Here is a 13,410-nt window from a genome sequence, read left to right as displayed (position 1 = left end):
TCTCGCTCCGCCCCTCCGCCCGGTCCGCCGTCTCTCGCTCCGCCCCTCCGCCCGGTCCGCCGTCTCTCGCTCCGCCCCTCCGCCCGGTCCGCCGTCTCTCGCTCCGCCCCTCCGCCCGGTCCGCCGTCTCTCGCTCCGCCCCTCCGCCCGGTCCGCCGTCTCTCGCTCCGCCCCTCCGCCCGGTCCGCCGTCTCTCGCTCCGCCCCTCCGCCCGGTCCGCCGTCTCTCGCTCCGCCCCTCCGCCCGGTCCGCCGTCTCTCGCTCCGCCCCTCCGCCCGGTCCGCCGTCTCTCGCTCCGCCCCTCCGCCCGGTCCGCCGTCTCTCGCTCCGCCCCTCCGCCCGGTCCGCCGTCTCTCGCTCCGCCCCTCCGCCCGGTCCGCCGTCTCTCGCTCCGCCCCTCCGCCCGGTCCGCCGTCTCTCGCTCCGCCCCTCCGCCCGGTCCGCCGTCTCTCGCTCCGCCCCTCCGCCCGGTCCGCCGTCTCTCGCTCCGCCCCTCCGCCCGGTCCGCCGTCTCTCGCTCCGCCCCTCCGCCCGGTCCGCCGTCTCTCGCTCCGCCCCTCCGCCCGGTCCGCCGTCTCTCGCTCCGCCCCTCCGCCCGGTCCGCCGTCTCTCGCTCCGCCCCTCCGCCCGGTCCGCCGTCTCTCGCTCCGCCCCTCCGCCCGGTCCGCCGTCTCTCGCTCCGCCCCTCCGCCCCGGTCCGCCGTCTCTCGCTCCGCCCCTCCGCCCGGTCCGCCGTCTCTCGCTCCGCCCCTCCGCCCGGTCCGCCGTCTCTCGCTCAGCCCCTCCGCCCGGTCCGCCGTCTCCCTCTCAGCCGCTCCGCCCGGTCCGCCGTCTCTCGCTCAGCCGCTCCGCCCAGTCCGCTGTCTCTCGCTCAGCCGCTCCGCCCAGTCCGCTGTCTCTCGCTCAGCCGCTCCGCCCAGTCCGTTGTCTCTCGCTCCGCCCAGTCCGCTGTCTCTCGCTCAGCCCCTCCGCCCAGTCCGCTGTCTCTCGCTCAGCCGCTCCGCCCAGTCCGCTGTCTCTCGCTCAGCCCCTGCGCCCAGTCCGCTGTCTCTCGCTCAGCCGCTCCGCCCAGTCCGCTGTCTCTCGCTCAGCCGCTCCGCCCAGTCCGTTGTCTCTCGCTCCGCCCAGTCCGCTGTCTCTCGCTCAGCCCCTCCGCCCAGTCCGCTGTCTCTCGCTCAGCCGCTCCGCCCAGTCCGCTGTCTCTCGCTCAGCCCCTGCGCCCAGTCCGCTGTCTCTCGCTCAGCCCCTGCGCCCAGTCCGCTGTCTCTCGCTCAGCCCCTGCGCCCAGTCCGCTGTCTCTCGCTCAGCCCCTGCGCCCAGTCCGCTGTCTCTCGCTCAGCCCCTGCGCCCAGTCCGCTGTCTCGCTCAGCCCCTCCGCCCAGTCCGCTGTCTCTCGCTCAGCCGCTGCGCCCAGTCCGCTGTCTCTCGCTCAGCCCCTCCGCCCAGTCCGCTGTCTCTCGCTCAGCCCCTCCGCCCAGTCCGCTGTCTCTCGCTCAGCCCCTCCGCCCAGTCCGCTGTCTCCCGCTCAGCCCCTCCGCCCAGTCCGCTGTCTCCCTCTCAGCCGCTCCGCCCAGTCCGCTGTCTCTCGCTCAGCCGCTCCGCCCAGTCCGCTGTCTCTCGCTCAGCCGCTCCGCCCAGTCCGCTGTCTCTCGCTCAGCCGCTCCGCCCAGTCCGTTGTCTCTCGCTCAGCCGCTGCGCCCAGTCCGCTGTCTCTCGCTCCGCCCAGTCCGCTGTCTCTCGCTCAGCCCCTCCGCCCAGTCCGCTGTCTCTCGCTCCGCCCAGTCCGCTGTCTCTCGCTCAGCCCCTCCGCCCAGTCCGTTGTCTCTCGCTCAGCCCCTCCGCCCAGTCCGCCGTCTCTCGCTCCGCCCCTCCGCCCAGTCCGCCGTCTCTCGCTCCGCCCCTCCGCCCAGTCCGCCGTCTCTCGCTCCGCCCCTCCGCCCAGTCCGCCGTCTCTCGCTCCGCCCCTCCGCCCAGTCCGCCGTCTCTCGCTCCGCCCCTCCGCCCAGTCCGCCGTCTCTCGCTCCGCCCCTCCGCCCAGTCCGCCGTCTCTCGCTCCGCCCCTCCGCCCAGTCCGCCGTCTCTCGCTCCGCCCCTCCGCCCAGTCCGCCGTCTCTCGCTCCGCCCCTCCGCCCAGTCCGCCGTCTCTCGCTCCGCCCCTCCGCCCAGTCCGCCGTCTCTCGCTCCGCCCCTCCGCCCAGTCCGCCGTCTCTCGCTCCGCCCCTCCGCCCAGTCCGCCGTCTCTCGCTCCGCCCCTCCGCCCAGTCCGCCGTCTCTCGCTCCGCCCCTCCGCCCAGTCCGCCGTCTCTCGCTCCGCCCCTCCGCCCAGTCCGCCGTCTCTCGCTCCGCCCCTCCGCCCAGTCCGCCGTCTCTCGCTCCGCCCCTCCGCCCAGTCCGCCGTCTCTCGCTCCGCCCCTCCGCCCAGTCCGCCGTCTCTCGCTCCGCCCCTCCGCCCAGTCCGCCGTCTCTCGCTCCGCCCCTCCGCCCAGTCCGCCGTCTCTCGCTCCGCCCCTCCGCCCAGTCCGCCGTCTCTCGCTCCGCCCCTCCGCCCAGTCCGCCGTCTCTCGCTCCGCCCCTCCGCCCAGTCCGCCGTCTCTCGCTCCGCCCCTCCGCCCAGTCCGCCGTCTCTCGCTCCGCCCCTCCGCCCAGTCCGCCGTCTCTCGCTCCGCCCCTCCGCCCAGTCCGCCGTCTCTCGCTCCGCCCCTCCGCCCAGTCCGCCGTCTCTCGCTCCGCCCCTCCGCCCAGTCCGCCGTCTCTCGCTCCGCCCCTCCGCCCAGTCCGCCGTCTCTCGCTCCGCCCCTCCGCCCAGTCCGCCGTCTCTCGCTCCGCCCCTCCGCCCAGTCCGCCGTCTCTCGCTCCGCCCCTCCGCCCAGTCCGCCGTCTCTCGCTCCGCCCCTCCGCCCAGTCCGCCGTCTCTCGCTCCGCCCCTCCGCCCAGTCCGCCGTCTCTCGCTCCGCCCCTCCGCCCAGTCCGCCGTCTCTCGCTCCGCCCCTCCGCCCAGTCCGCCGTCTCTCGCTCCGCCCCTCCGCCCAGTCCGCCGTCTCTCGCTCCGCCCCTCCGCCCAGTCCGCCGTCTCTCGCTCCGCCCCTCCGCCCAGTCCGCCGTCTCTCGCTCCGCCCCTCCGCCCAGTCCGCCGTCTCTCGCTCCGCCCCTCCGCCCAGTCCGCCGTCTCTCGCTCCGCCCCTCCGCCCAGTCCGCCGTCTCTCGCTCCGCCCCTCCGCCCAGTCCGCCGTCTCTCGCTCCGCCCCTCCGCCCAGTCCGCCGTCTCTCGCTCCGCCCCTCCGCCCAGTCCGCCGTCTCTCGCTCCGCCCCTCCGCCCAGTCCGCCGTCTCTCGCTCCGCCCCTCCGCCCAGTCCGCCGTCTCTCGCTCCGCCCCTCCGCCCAGTCCGCCGTCTCTCGCTCCGCCCCTCCGCCCAGTCCGCCGTCTCTCGCTCCGCCCCTCCGCCCAGTCCGCCGTCTCTCGCTCCGCCCCTCCGCCCAGTCCGCCGTCTCTCGCTCCGCCCCTCCGCCCAGTCCGCCGTCTCTCGCTCCGCCCCTCCGCCCAGTCCGCCGTCTCTCGCTCCGCCCCTCCGCCCAGTCCGCCGTCTCTCGCTCCGCCCCTCCGCCCAGTCCGCCGTCTCTCGCTCCGCCCCTCCGCCCAGTCCGCCGTCTCTCGCTCCGCCCCTCCGCCCAGTCCGCCGTCTCTCGCTCCGCCCCTCCGCCCAGTCCGCCGTCTCTCGCTCCGCCCCTCCGCCCAGTCCGCCGTCTCTCGCTCCGCCCCTCCGCCCAGTCCGCCGTCTCTCGCTCCGCCCCTCCGCCCAGTCCGCCGTCTCTCGCTCCGCCCCTCCGCCCAGTCCGCCGTCTCTCGCTCCGCCCCTCCGCCCAGTCCGCCGTCTCTCGCTCCGCCCCTCCGCCCAGTCCGCCGTCTCTCGCTCCGCCCCTCCGCCCAGTCCGCCGTCTCTCGCTCCGCCCCTCCGCCGCGTCCGCCGTCTCTCGCTCCGCCCCTCCGCCGCGTCCGCCGTCTCTCGCTCCGCCCCTCCGCCGCGTCCGCCGTCTCTCGCTCCGCCCCTCCGCCGCGTCCGCCGTCTCTCGCTCCGCCCCTCCGCCGCGTCCGCCGTCTCTCGCTCCGCCCCTCCGCCGCGTCCGCCGTCTCTCGCTCCGCCCCTCCGCCGCGTCCGCCGTCTCTCGCTCCGCCCCTCCGCCGCATCTCCTTTTCCTGCCTGTAATTTATTTGAAATGAAAAAATGAAATGAAATAAATCGCTTATTGTCACAAGTAGGCTTCAAAGCCCCTATTCGCCACATTCCGGCTCCTGTTCGGGGAGGCTGGTACGGGAATTGAACCGTGCTGCTGGCCTGCCTTTGTCTGCTTTAAAAGCCAGCAATGTAGCCCAGTGCTAAACCAGCCCCATAATAATAACCTTTTATTGTCGCAAGTATGAACTTACTGTGAAAAGCCCCTAGTCGCCACATTCCGGCACCTGTTCGGCTGAGCTAGTACAGGATTTGAACCCGCGCTGCTGGCCTTGTTCTGCATCACAAACCAGCTGCCTAGCCCACTGAGCTAAACCAGCCCTTTTTGCTGTCTCCCTGGCAGATACCTTCAGGTGGCTTCAGCGATGATTCTCGCAAGGTTTCCCATGTATTAAACATACACGGCTTCCATTTCGGCAATTTGCCTCACATTCACTATCTGGCAGGATGTGGAAGGCCCAGTGAAACTTGATGTTTCAGGTCTCTGACCTTTCAACAGATGAAAGGTCATCGACAAATCATCAAAGGTGGCAGGACATGGGTACAGTAGGCCATTCAGCCCCTCGAGCCTGTCCCACCAGTCAATGAGATCATGGCTGATCGGTGACCTAACTCCATACACCCGCCTTTGGCCCAAATCCCTTAATATCGTTGCCTAACAAAAATGTACCTTCCTCAGCTTAAAAATTAACAACTAATCTAGCTTCGACTGCTGTGTGTGGGAGGATTCCAAAGCTCTACCACCCTTTGAGTGAAGAAGTTCTTACTAACATCTCCCCTGAACGGTCTAGCCCTAATTTTTAGACTCTGCTCCCTAGTTTTAGAATCTCCAAACAGTGGAAATCGTTTATCTACCCTGCCTTTCCCTGTTAATATCTTGAATATCTCAATGAGATCACCCTTTAACCTCCTAAATTTTAGGTCTAAAATAGGTCTAATTTGAGTAATCTCGCCTCGTAACGTAACCCCTGTAATCCAGGTACCATTTCTGTAAACCCCCGTTGCTCTCCCTCCAAGGCGACAATATCCTTCCTCGGGTGTGGTGCCCAGAACAGCTCACCCTGACTCGGGGTCTAACCAGGGTTTTGTAAGGCTGCAGTTTAGCCCCTGTGTCTTTATATTCCAATCCTCGAGATATAAAAGCTAGCATTCCAATAGCCTTTTTGATTATTTTCTGTACTTGTTCCTGACATTTTAAGGATCTCTGCACCTGAACCTCCCAAATCTCTTTGGACATCCACTGTACCTAACCTCTTTCCATAGAAAGTACTCTGCTTTATGCATTTTGGTCCGAAATGGATAACCTCACACTTGCTTACATTAAATTCCATCTGCCACAGTTGTGCCCATTCACCTAGTCAGTCAATATCTCCTTGCAATTGTATCCTGTCATCTAGGCTGTCTACATTGAAATGAAATGAAATGAAATTTGAAAATGAAAATCTCTTAGTGTCACAAGTAGGCTTCAAATGAAGTTACTGTGAAAAGCCCCTAGTCGCCACATTCCGGCGCCTGTTTGGGGAGGCTGTCACCTAACTTTCTATCACCAGCAAATCTGGAATTATGACGTTCTCTGCCATCACACAAGTCATTAATGAATAATGTGAATAATTGAGGCCCCAGCACAGATCCCTGTGGGACACCACTAGTCACCTCCTGCCAATTAGAGTAATTACCCATTACCCCCCGCTCTGTCACCTGCCACTCAACCAATTTCCTAACCATGTCAATAATTTGCCCTCAACTGCACGGGCTTCCACCTTAGTTAACAGGGGACTATTCCTGAATCTAGGCAACTCTGGAAGATTATAATAATATAGTTCAGGTATCTCCAGTCTGCTCCCCTATTTCCTTCAACAACTTCGGATGGAAACTGTCAGGTCCTGGAGATTTGACACTCCTTCGTTCCATTAATTTCCTGGTTAGTGTTGCTGTGCAATTATTGTACAAGTCTCTGTCCTCTATCTATTATTAATTTTTTTCGGACTTCTGGCAAATTATCCTCCTTTTCTACTGTAAATACTGAGACAAAGTAATTGTTCAACATGTCTGCCATTTCCCCACTATCACTGACAATATTTCTGTTTTCAGCTTTTAGTGTGCCCACATTGCTCATCACCCCCCTTTCCCTTGATAGAACTATAAAATCTCATCTTATTGCAAGTTCCTTTCATAATCCCTTTTAGTAGCTCTTCCTGCTTTGTGACCTTTTGCTGGCCCGTGAACCTTTCCCATTCATCCGAATCTGTGCTGTGTTTTGCAATTTTGTAAGCCCTTTCTTTTTGTTTTCTGCTGTCCCGAACCTCTTTTGTTATCCATGGCTGCTTTTCTTTGTGAAGTGGAGCCTTTTCCTCTCTGTATACACTGGCTCGGTATCTCGTTAAAAGCTTCTTTAAATGTTCCCCATTGATCTTCAGTCGTTTGAGCCACATTCCCAGTTTCCCGTGGACAGTCTCATCCCGTTAAAGTCAGCCTTATCCACGTCTAAAATTCCAGTATCTGAATCGTGCTTTTCACTTTCAAACCCTACACTGAATTCAATCGTGTCGTGATCGCTATTTGATAAATGTTCGCGCACAGTTAGGCTACTAATTAAATTGGGTTCGTTACTCATAACTAAATCTAATATTGCCTGTCCTCTTGTTACATCCAGAACATATTGCTGCAGGAAACTATCCCGGACACATTCCCGAAATTCACTGCCTTTCTGACAGCCGTTCCCAGCCTATGCGTACGTTGAAATCCCCCATTAATATTACTCTGCCTTTGATGCACACTTGCCTCATTTCTGCCTTTATACAATCTAGCACCTCCAAACTGCTATCAGGCGGCCGATAAGGAGAAGTTAACCAACAATTAGTGAAGCATTTGGGAACCTGAGCTTTCTAAATAGGGGAATGGATGCAAAACCCAGGTGTTATTGTAATCTTTAACACTCCAGCTGAGACCTAAGCAGTGATTTATGGAGTGCGTTTCCAGACACTATATTGTTGGAAAGCTCCCAGGGCCTGTGAGAGGATGGGAGGAGATTTACCAGAATGGTATCACGGACGTCAGTTAATGTGGATAGACTGGAGAAGCTGGGATTGTTCTCCTTGGAGCAGAGAAGGTAAAGGGGAGATTTAATAGAGATGTTCAGAATCTGGCAGGGTTGAGATAGTGTAAATCAAGGCAACTGTTTACAGCGGATGCAGGGTGGATAATGAGGGGGCCCAGACTGGCAGAACAACCAGGGACAACATGAGCTAAGGCTTCATTCTACACAGCGGGCTGTGATCGGGAAGGTGCTGTCTGAAAGGGCGATACACGAGGTAAGGCTTCATTCTACACAGCGGGCTGTGATCGGGAAGGTGCTGTCTGAAAGGGCGATACACGAGGTAAGGCTTCATTCTTCACAGCGGGCTGTGATCGGGAAGGTGCTGTCTGAAAGGGCGATACACGAGGTAAGGCTTCATTCTACACAGCGGGCTGTGATCAGGAAGGTGCTGTCTGAAAGGGCGATACACGAGGTAAGGCTTCATTCTACACAGTGGGTTGTGATCAGGAAGGTGCTGTCTGAAAGGGCGGTGGAAGCAGATTCAATAGAAATTTTCACAGGGAATTGGATAAAGAAGGTGAAAAGACGTTGTCAAGATATGAGGGAAATAGTGGGGAAGTGGGAATGATGGGTTTGTTCTTCGATGGGTCGAATGGCCTCCTGTCGTGTACTATCCTGAATCTCCGTATTGCAATTACATGTGATGTTGTATCATTTCCCCCAAGCGCAAGGCCATTGACATCCCCACACACATCACTGAAGCTCCCCCTCGTTCTGTCTCCCTGTCCCATTTCAATCCAAACCAATGGAAAGAACGCTGTGTTCTCCAATTTATTTATTTTTCTTCTAAAGCTTTAATTTCAAAGAAAGAGAGGAATCTGTGAATGTAACAGCAAGTGCACACTTTAGCAATTGAATTGTTAAGCTCATTGCTTTATTAAAAACAGGTAATGGTTAGTGGCTCAACCTCCAAAAGAGTATAAATGGACACAGCTGGAACAGTTGGTGTGGAGAAGCTAGAAGGTGTTTACATCTCTGAGCTGTGAACACAGTAAACTGGCTGACGGTAAAAGAAAAGCTACCATATTATTCCTCCATGATACACTAACATTTTCCCCCATCTCTCACCACCCGACCCCCTTCCCCTCTCTCAGACAGTGGTACTGATGAACGATCTAGCCACCGTACTGGATATGAAAGGCCACCATGAACGGGCCTATGATTATGTCAGAAGGGCCTCTGACCTGGCGAGAGAGACCAGCCACCCAGATGAATACGTGATTCTTAATAACTTGGCCAGAGTTCTCATGCACAAAGGTATTAGCACTGTTAAATACTGAGAACTGGGTGCGAATCACATCCTATCAGGGAAGGTACGAGGGTGGCGATGGGGAGTTTGGGGTCACATGCTATCAGTGCGCGGTATTTGTATCTAATCAGGTTGTTTTTAATTTTCGTACTGCCCCGAGAACGTCAGGAAGCAATCGTATGATGTTGTGTCAGCAGGGTCACCCAGCTCCTGACCTTATTGCAGCCTTGGTTTAAACATGGACAAAAGAGCTGAATGCCAGAGGTGAGACATCAAGGCAGCATTTGACCGAGTGTGGTATCAAGAAGCCCTGAGCCTTCACTAAACTGGAGTCAATGGGAATCAGGGGGGAAACTCTCTGCTGGTTGGAGTCATATCTGGTACAAAGGAAGATGGTTGTGGTTATTGGAGTCAATTGTCTCAGTTCTGGGACATCACTGCAGGAGTTCCTCAGGGTAGTGTCCTAGGCCCAACCATCTTCAGCTGCTTCATCAATGAAAAATTGAATGAAAATCGCTTATTGTCATAAGGCATCAAATGAAGTTACTGTGAAAAGCCCCTAGTCGCCACGTTTTGATTTATTATTGTCACATGTATTAGTATACAGTGAAAAGTGTTTCTTGTATGCTGTACAAACAATGCATACCGTACATAGGGACGGAAGGAGAGACTGCAGAATATAATGTTACAGTCCGGCGCCTGTTCGGGGAGGCTGTTATGGGAATTGAACCCGTGCTGCTGGCCTGCCTTGGGCTGCTTTAAAAGCCAGCTATTTAGCCCGATGCTAAACCATCCCCTACAATTACCTTCCTTCCATCATAAGGTCAGAAGTGGAGATGTTTGCTGATGAATGTTCAGCACCATCCGTGACTCCTCAAAGCAATCCCTGCCTGCATGCAATAAGACCTGGACAATATCCAGACTTGGGCTAACAAGTAACATTTGAATCATAGAATTCTCACAGTGCAGAAGGGGGACATTCACTGCTTGGTGCCATGGCCATCATTAAATTCAAGATTTTTATTGAATTCAAACTTCACCCTCTATTGTAGTGGAAATCGAACCCGGGTTTTCAGATCATTAGTAGCCCAGTGACAAGGCCACGAGGCCACTGCCTCCCCAGACACCACACCACACAATTGCCACGCAATGACTGTCTCCAACAAGAAAGAATCGAACCATCGCCCCTTAAAATTCAATGGCATTACTGTCACTGAATCCCCCATCATCAATATCCTGGGAGTTCCCATTGACCAGGAATTGAACTGGCTCACCAATGGCTCAGAGGCTGAGAATCCTGTGACCAGTAACTGACCACTTGACTAGCTAAAGTCTGTCCTCCATCTACCTCCCCCATCTTGCCTCATACAGAATCTGCATCTTCTGATCCAGGATCATTTCTTCCGATCATACTTATTCCATCCCATACTAACGAAGCTACCCCACAACCCTTTCCTGTCTGCCTGTCCCTATGAATAGTCACCTACCCCTGAATATTTAGTCCGTAGCTTTGATCTCTTTAACTGTAAAATCACCCCATTAACCTCAATTTGTGCCGTTAATTCATTTATTTTGTACCGAATGTCATGTGCATCAATTTTTCCTTTTTACCAATTTTCCCCCTTTGACCCTATTTCCTGCTGTTTTGTAATGCTTGTACACTCTGTCCCTTCCTGTCACATTCTGGGTGTTGTTACCTAAATAGCTGCCTTGAAATGCAGCTGTATCCTTTTGTGAGAGCATGGCATCCTTGGAAAGTGGATAAGTCACCAGGGCTAGATGGATTGTATCCCAGGCTGTTGAAGGAAAGCTAGGGAGCAAATAGCAGATGCTTTGAGGATCGTTTTTGAATCCTCACTAGACACCGGTGAGATTCCAGAGGATTGAAGGTCTTGAAACTTTGCAGCATTATTTAAAAAAGGGTGTGAGGGACTAGCCAGAAAACTATAGGCATCAGTCTGATTTCAGTGGTGGGAAAATTGTTGGAAACTACAAGGAGGATTGTTGAGGGTAGTGCAGTGGATGGCATTTCACTAGGTCCCACATGACAGACTGGTCAGAAGTGAGATCCAATGGGACACCGGGAAGGTGGCAGGTTGGATCCAAAATTGGCTCAGTGACAGGAGGGTGATGGTCGATGGATGTTTTTGTGAATGGAAAACAGTTTCCAGTGGTGTTTCACAGGGCTCAGTGTTGGGCCCTTGCTGTTTGTTGGATAGATCAATGATTTGGTCTGCAGTGTGTGTGGCATGATTGGGAAATTTGCAGATGACACAGAAATTGGCCGTGTAGTTGATAGTGAAGAGGATAGCTGTCATCTCCAGAGTGACATCAGTGGTTTGGTTGAAGTGAGCAGCGAAGTGGCAAATGGAGTTCAATCTGAACTGTGAGGTAATGCAGGGGGGGTGGTGGAAAAACAGCAAGGGAATTCTCAATAAACGGGAAGATATTGAGAGGAGTCAATGCAAAGGCAGGGCTGTACTGCTGGAACTGTAGAAAACACTGGTTAGGCCACAGCTAGAGTTTTGTGTACAGATCTGGTTATAGCATTACAGCAAGACATCATTACTCTCGTTACCAGAGCTTGTAATTTGCAGCTATGAGGAGAGATTGGAAATGCTGGGGCTGTTTCCCTTCGATCAGAGGAGGCTGAGGGATAACTGAATTGAAGTGTACAAAATCATGAGGGACCTAGTCCGGGTGGACAGGAAAGACTTGCTCCCCCTGGCTGAGGGATCAATTACCATAGATTTGAGGTGATTGGTAGAAGGATTAGAGGGAAAATCCTTTTCTCCCAGAGGGTAGTGAGCATCTGGAATTCACGGCCTAAGTTAGTGGTTGAGGCTGAAATACTCAACTCGTTTAAAATGTATCTGGATCTAAGGTGCTATAACCTGCAAGACCCCAGACCAGGCGCTGGGAAGTGGGATGGGCGGCTGGTTTATTTATTGTTTGGCCGGTGCAGACACGATGCGCTGAATCGCCTCTTTCTGCACCGTAACCTTTCTGTGATTGTGTGTGAAATATACTCCCTGTTCTGACCAAGTCCATGTGTGTCTGTCTTTCCCAATGCTGCCAATCTGATTGTCCTGCACCTACCAAGGTGTTTAACCAGAATATTAACCAGCAGAGTCGCATAGAGACATTAGACAAAGTGACCAAAAGAGAGCCAATATCGGTGTGCAGTCTTCCCCCTGCGTTGTACAAGATGGGCGGGATTCTCCGTCTGCGTTCGCTCGGCGACCGGAGAATCCCGCCCAAGGTTAATGGATTTTTCCATTGCCGCCGTCTGGCCTGTGGCGTTCTGGCGGCAGGCGGGAGCATCCAACACGGTTTTGTGATTCAGGCAGTGGAAAGTCGGTTTTTATATCTTCACCTCTGATTTCCGTCTGCTTTGTCGACAGGGAGGTACAGCGAAGCCAAGCTGGTCTATGAAGAGGCTCTGAAACAAGCGGAGTCAAAGGCCGACCAGCCAGTCATTGAACGCATCCGTGAGGGATTGGAAGAGCTGGAGGCGAAAACTCTCAAAGTCCAAGTCCTTGGGGAAAAGAGTTATTAAATAGAACAAGTTCCTATTGGTCATTTCCACTGGCAACACTATTCATTCTCACTTCTGGACTCCAAGGGCCATGGCTTCAAACTCCACCCACAGACCTGAGCTCAATACTCCGTGTGAAACTGAGGGAGTGCTGCACTGTCAGAGGGTCAGTACTGAGGGAGTGCTGCACTGTCAGAGGGTCAGTACTGAGGGAGTGCTGCACTGTCAGAGGGTCAGTACTGAGGGAGTGCTGCACTGTCAGAGGGTCAGTACTGAGGGAGTGCTGCACTGTCAGAGGGTCAGTACTGAGGGAGTGCTGCACTGTCAGAGGGTCAGTACTGAGGGAGTGCTGCACTGTCAGAGGGTCAGTACTGAGGGAGTGCTGCACTGTCAGAGGGTCAGTACTGAGGGAGTGCTGCACTGTCAGAGGGTCAGTACTGAGGGAGTGCTGCACTGTCAGAGGGTCAGTACTGAGGGAGTGCTGCACTGTCAGAGGGTCAGTACTGAGGGAGTGCTGCACTGTCAGAGGGTCAGTACTGAGGGAGTGCTGCACTGTCAGAGGGTCAGTACTGAGGGAGTGCTGCACTGTCAGAGGGTCAGTACTGAGGGAGTGCTGCACTGTCAGAGGGTCAGTACTGAGGGAGTGCTGCACTGTCAGAGGGTCAGTACTGAGGGAGTGCTGCACTGTCAGAGGGTCAGTACTGAAGGAGTGCTGTATTGTCAGAGGGTCAGTATTGAGGGAGTGCTGCACTGTCTCATGTGCCTCTTTTTGGGTGAGACTTTAAACCGAGGCCAGCTGTTGTCAATGCCCGGCATTATTTCAAAGAGCAGGAGTTCTCAGGCTGTTTATCATTAGTTTTTAAAAATGATGGAATGTTCTAGGGCCATGAATGATGTGATTTCAGTACAGAAATATGTATTCTTTATAATAAAATAATCAAAATGCAAATGTGCTTCCCGAGTTACTGCCTTGTGAAGCAGGAGTATGTTTTAGTGCTGCAGAATTACAGGATTCGTACAAAGAGCCATGACTATTGGGCAGCACGGTAGGACAAGTGGATAGCACTGTGGCTTCACAGCGCCAGGGTCCCAGGTTCGATTCCCGGCTTGGGTCACTGTTTGTGCGGTGTTTGCACGTTCTCCCCGTGTGTGCGTGGGTTTCCTCCGGCTGCTCCGGTTTCCTCCCACAGTCCAAAGATGTGCAGGTTAGGTGGATTGGCCATGACAAATTGCCCTTGGTGAGCAAAAATGTTAGGAGGGGTTGTTGGGTTACAGGGATCGTGTGGAAGTGAGGGCT

The 13,410-nt window shown here is 56.0% G+C and overlaps 1 protein-coding gene across 2 annotated transcripts in view; it reads left to right on the top strand.

Moving 5' to 3' along the window:
- The window catches only part of ttc19 (tetratricopeptide repeat domain 19), a 75,649-nt gene extending 62,587 nt beyond the window's left edge, over positions 1 to 13,062 (top strand). For both annotated transcript variants that reach the window (XM_072468545.1, XM_072468544.1), the window contains 2 exons: positions 8,421 to 8,583; positions 11,980 to 13,062. In XM_072468545.1, coding sequence (XP_072324646.1) covers positions 8,421 to 8,583; positions 11,980 to 12,134 — 318 coding nt within the window. In that variant the 3' untranslated portion in view covers positions 12,135 to 13,062. The remainder of the gene's footprint in view (positions 1 to 8,420; positions 8,584 to 11,979) is intronic.
- The last annotated feature ends 348 nt before the right edge of the window (positions 13,063 to 13,410 follow it).

This window comes from Scyliorhinus torazame, chromosome 11, assembly GCF_047496885.1.
Source record: "Scyliorhinus torazame isolate Kashiwa2021f chromosome 11, sScyTor2.1, whole genome shotgun sequence".
In the NCBI taxonomy this organism is placed as follows: Eukaryota; Metazoa; Chordata; class Chondrichthyes; order Carcharhiniformes; family Scyliorhinidae; genus Scyliorhinus; species Scyliorhinus torazame.
This window is presented reverse-complemented; position numbering and strand designations above follow the sequence as displayed.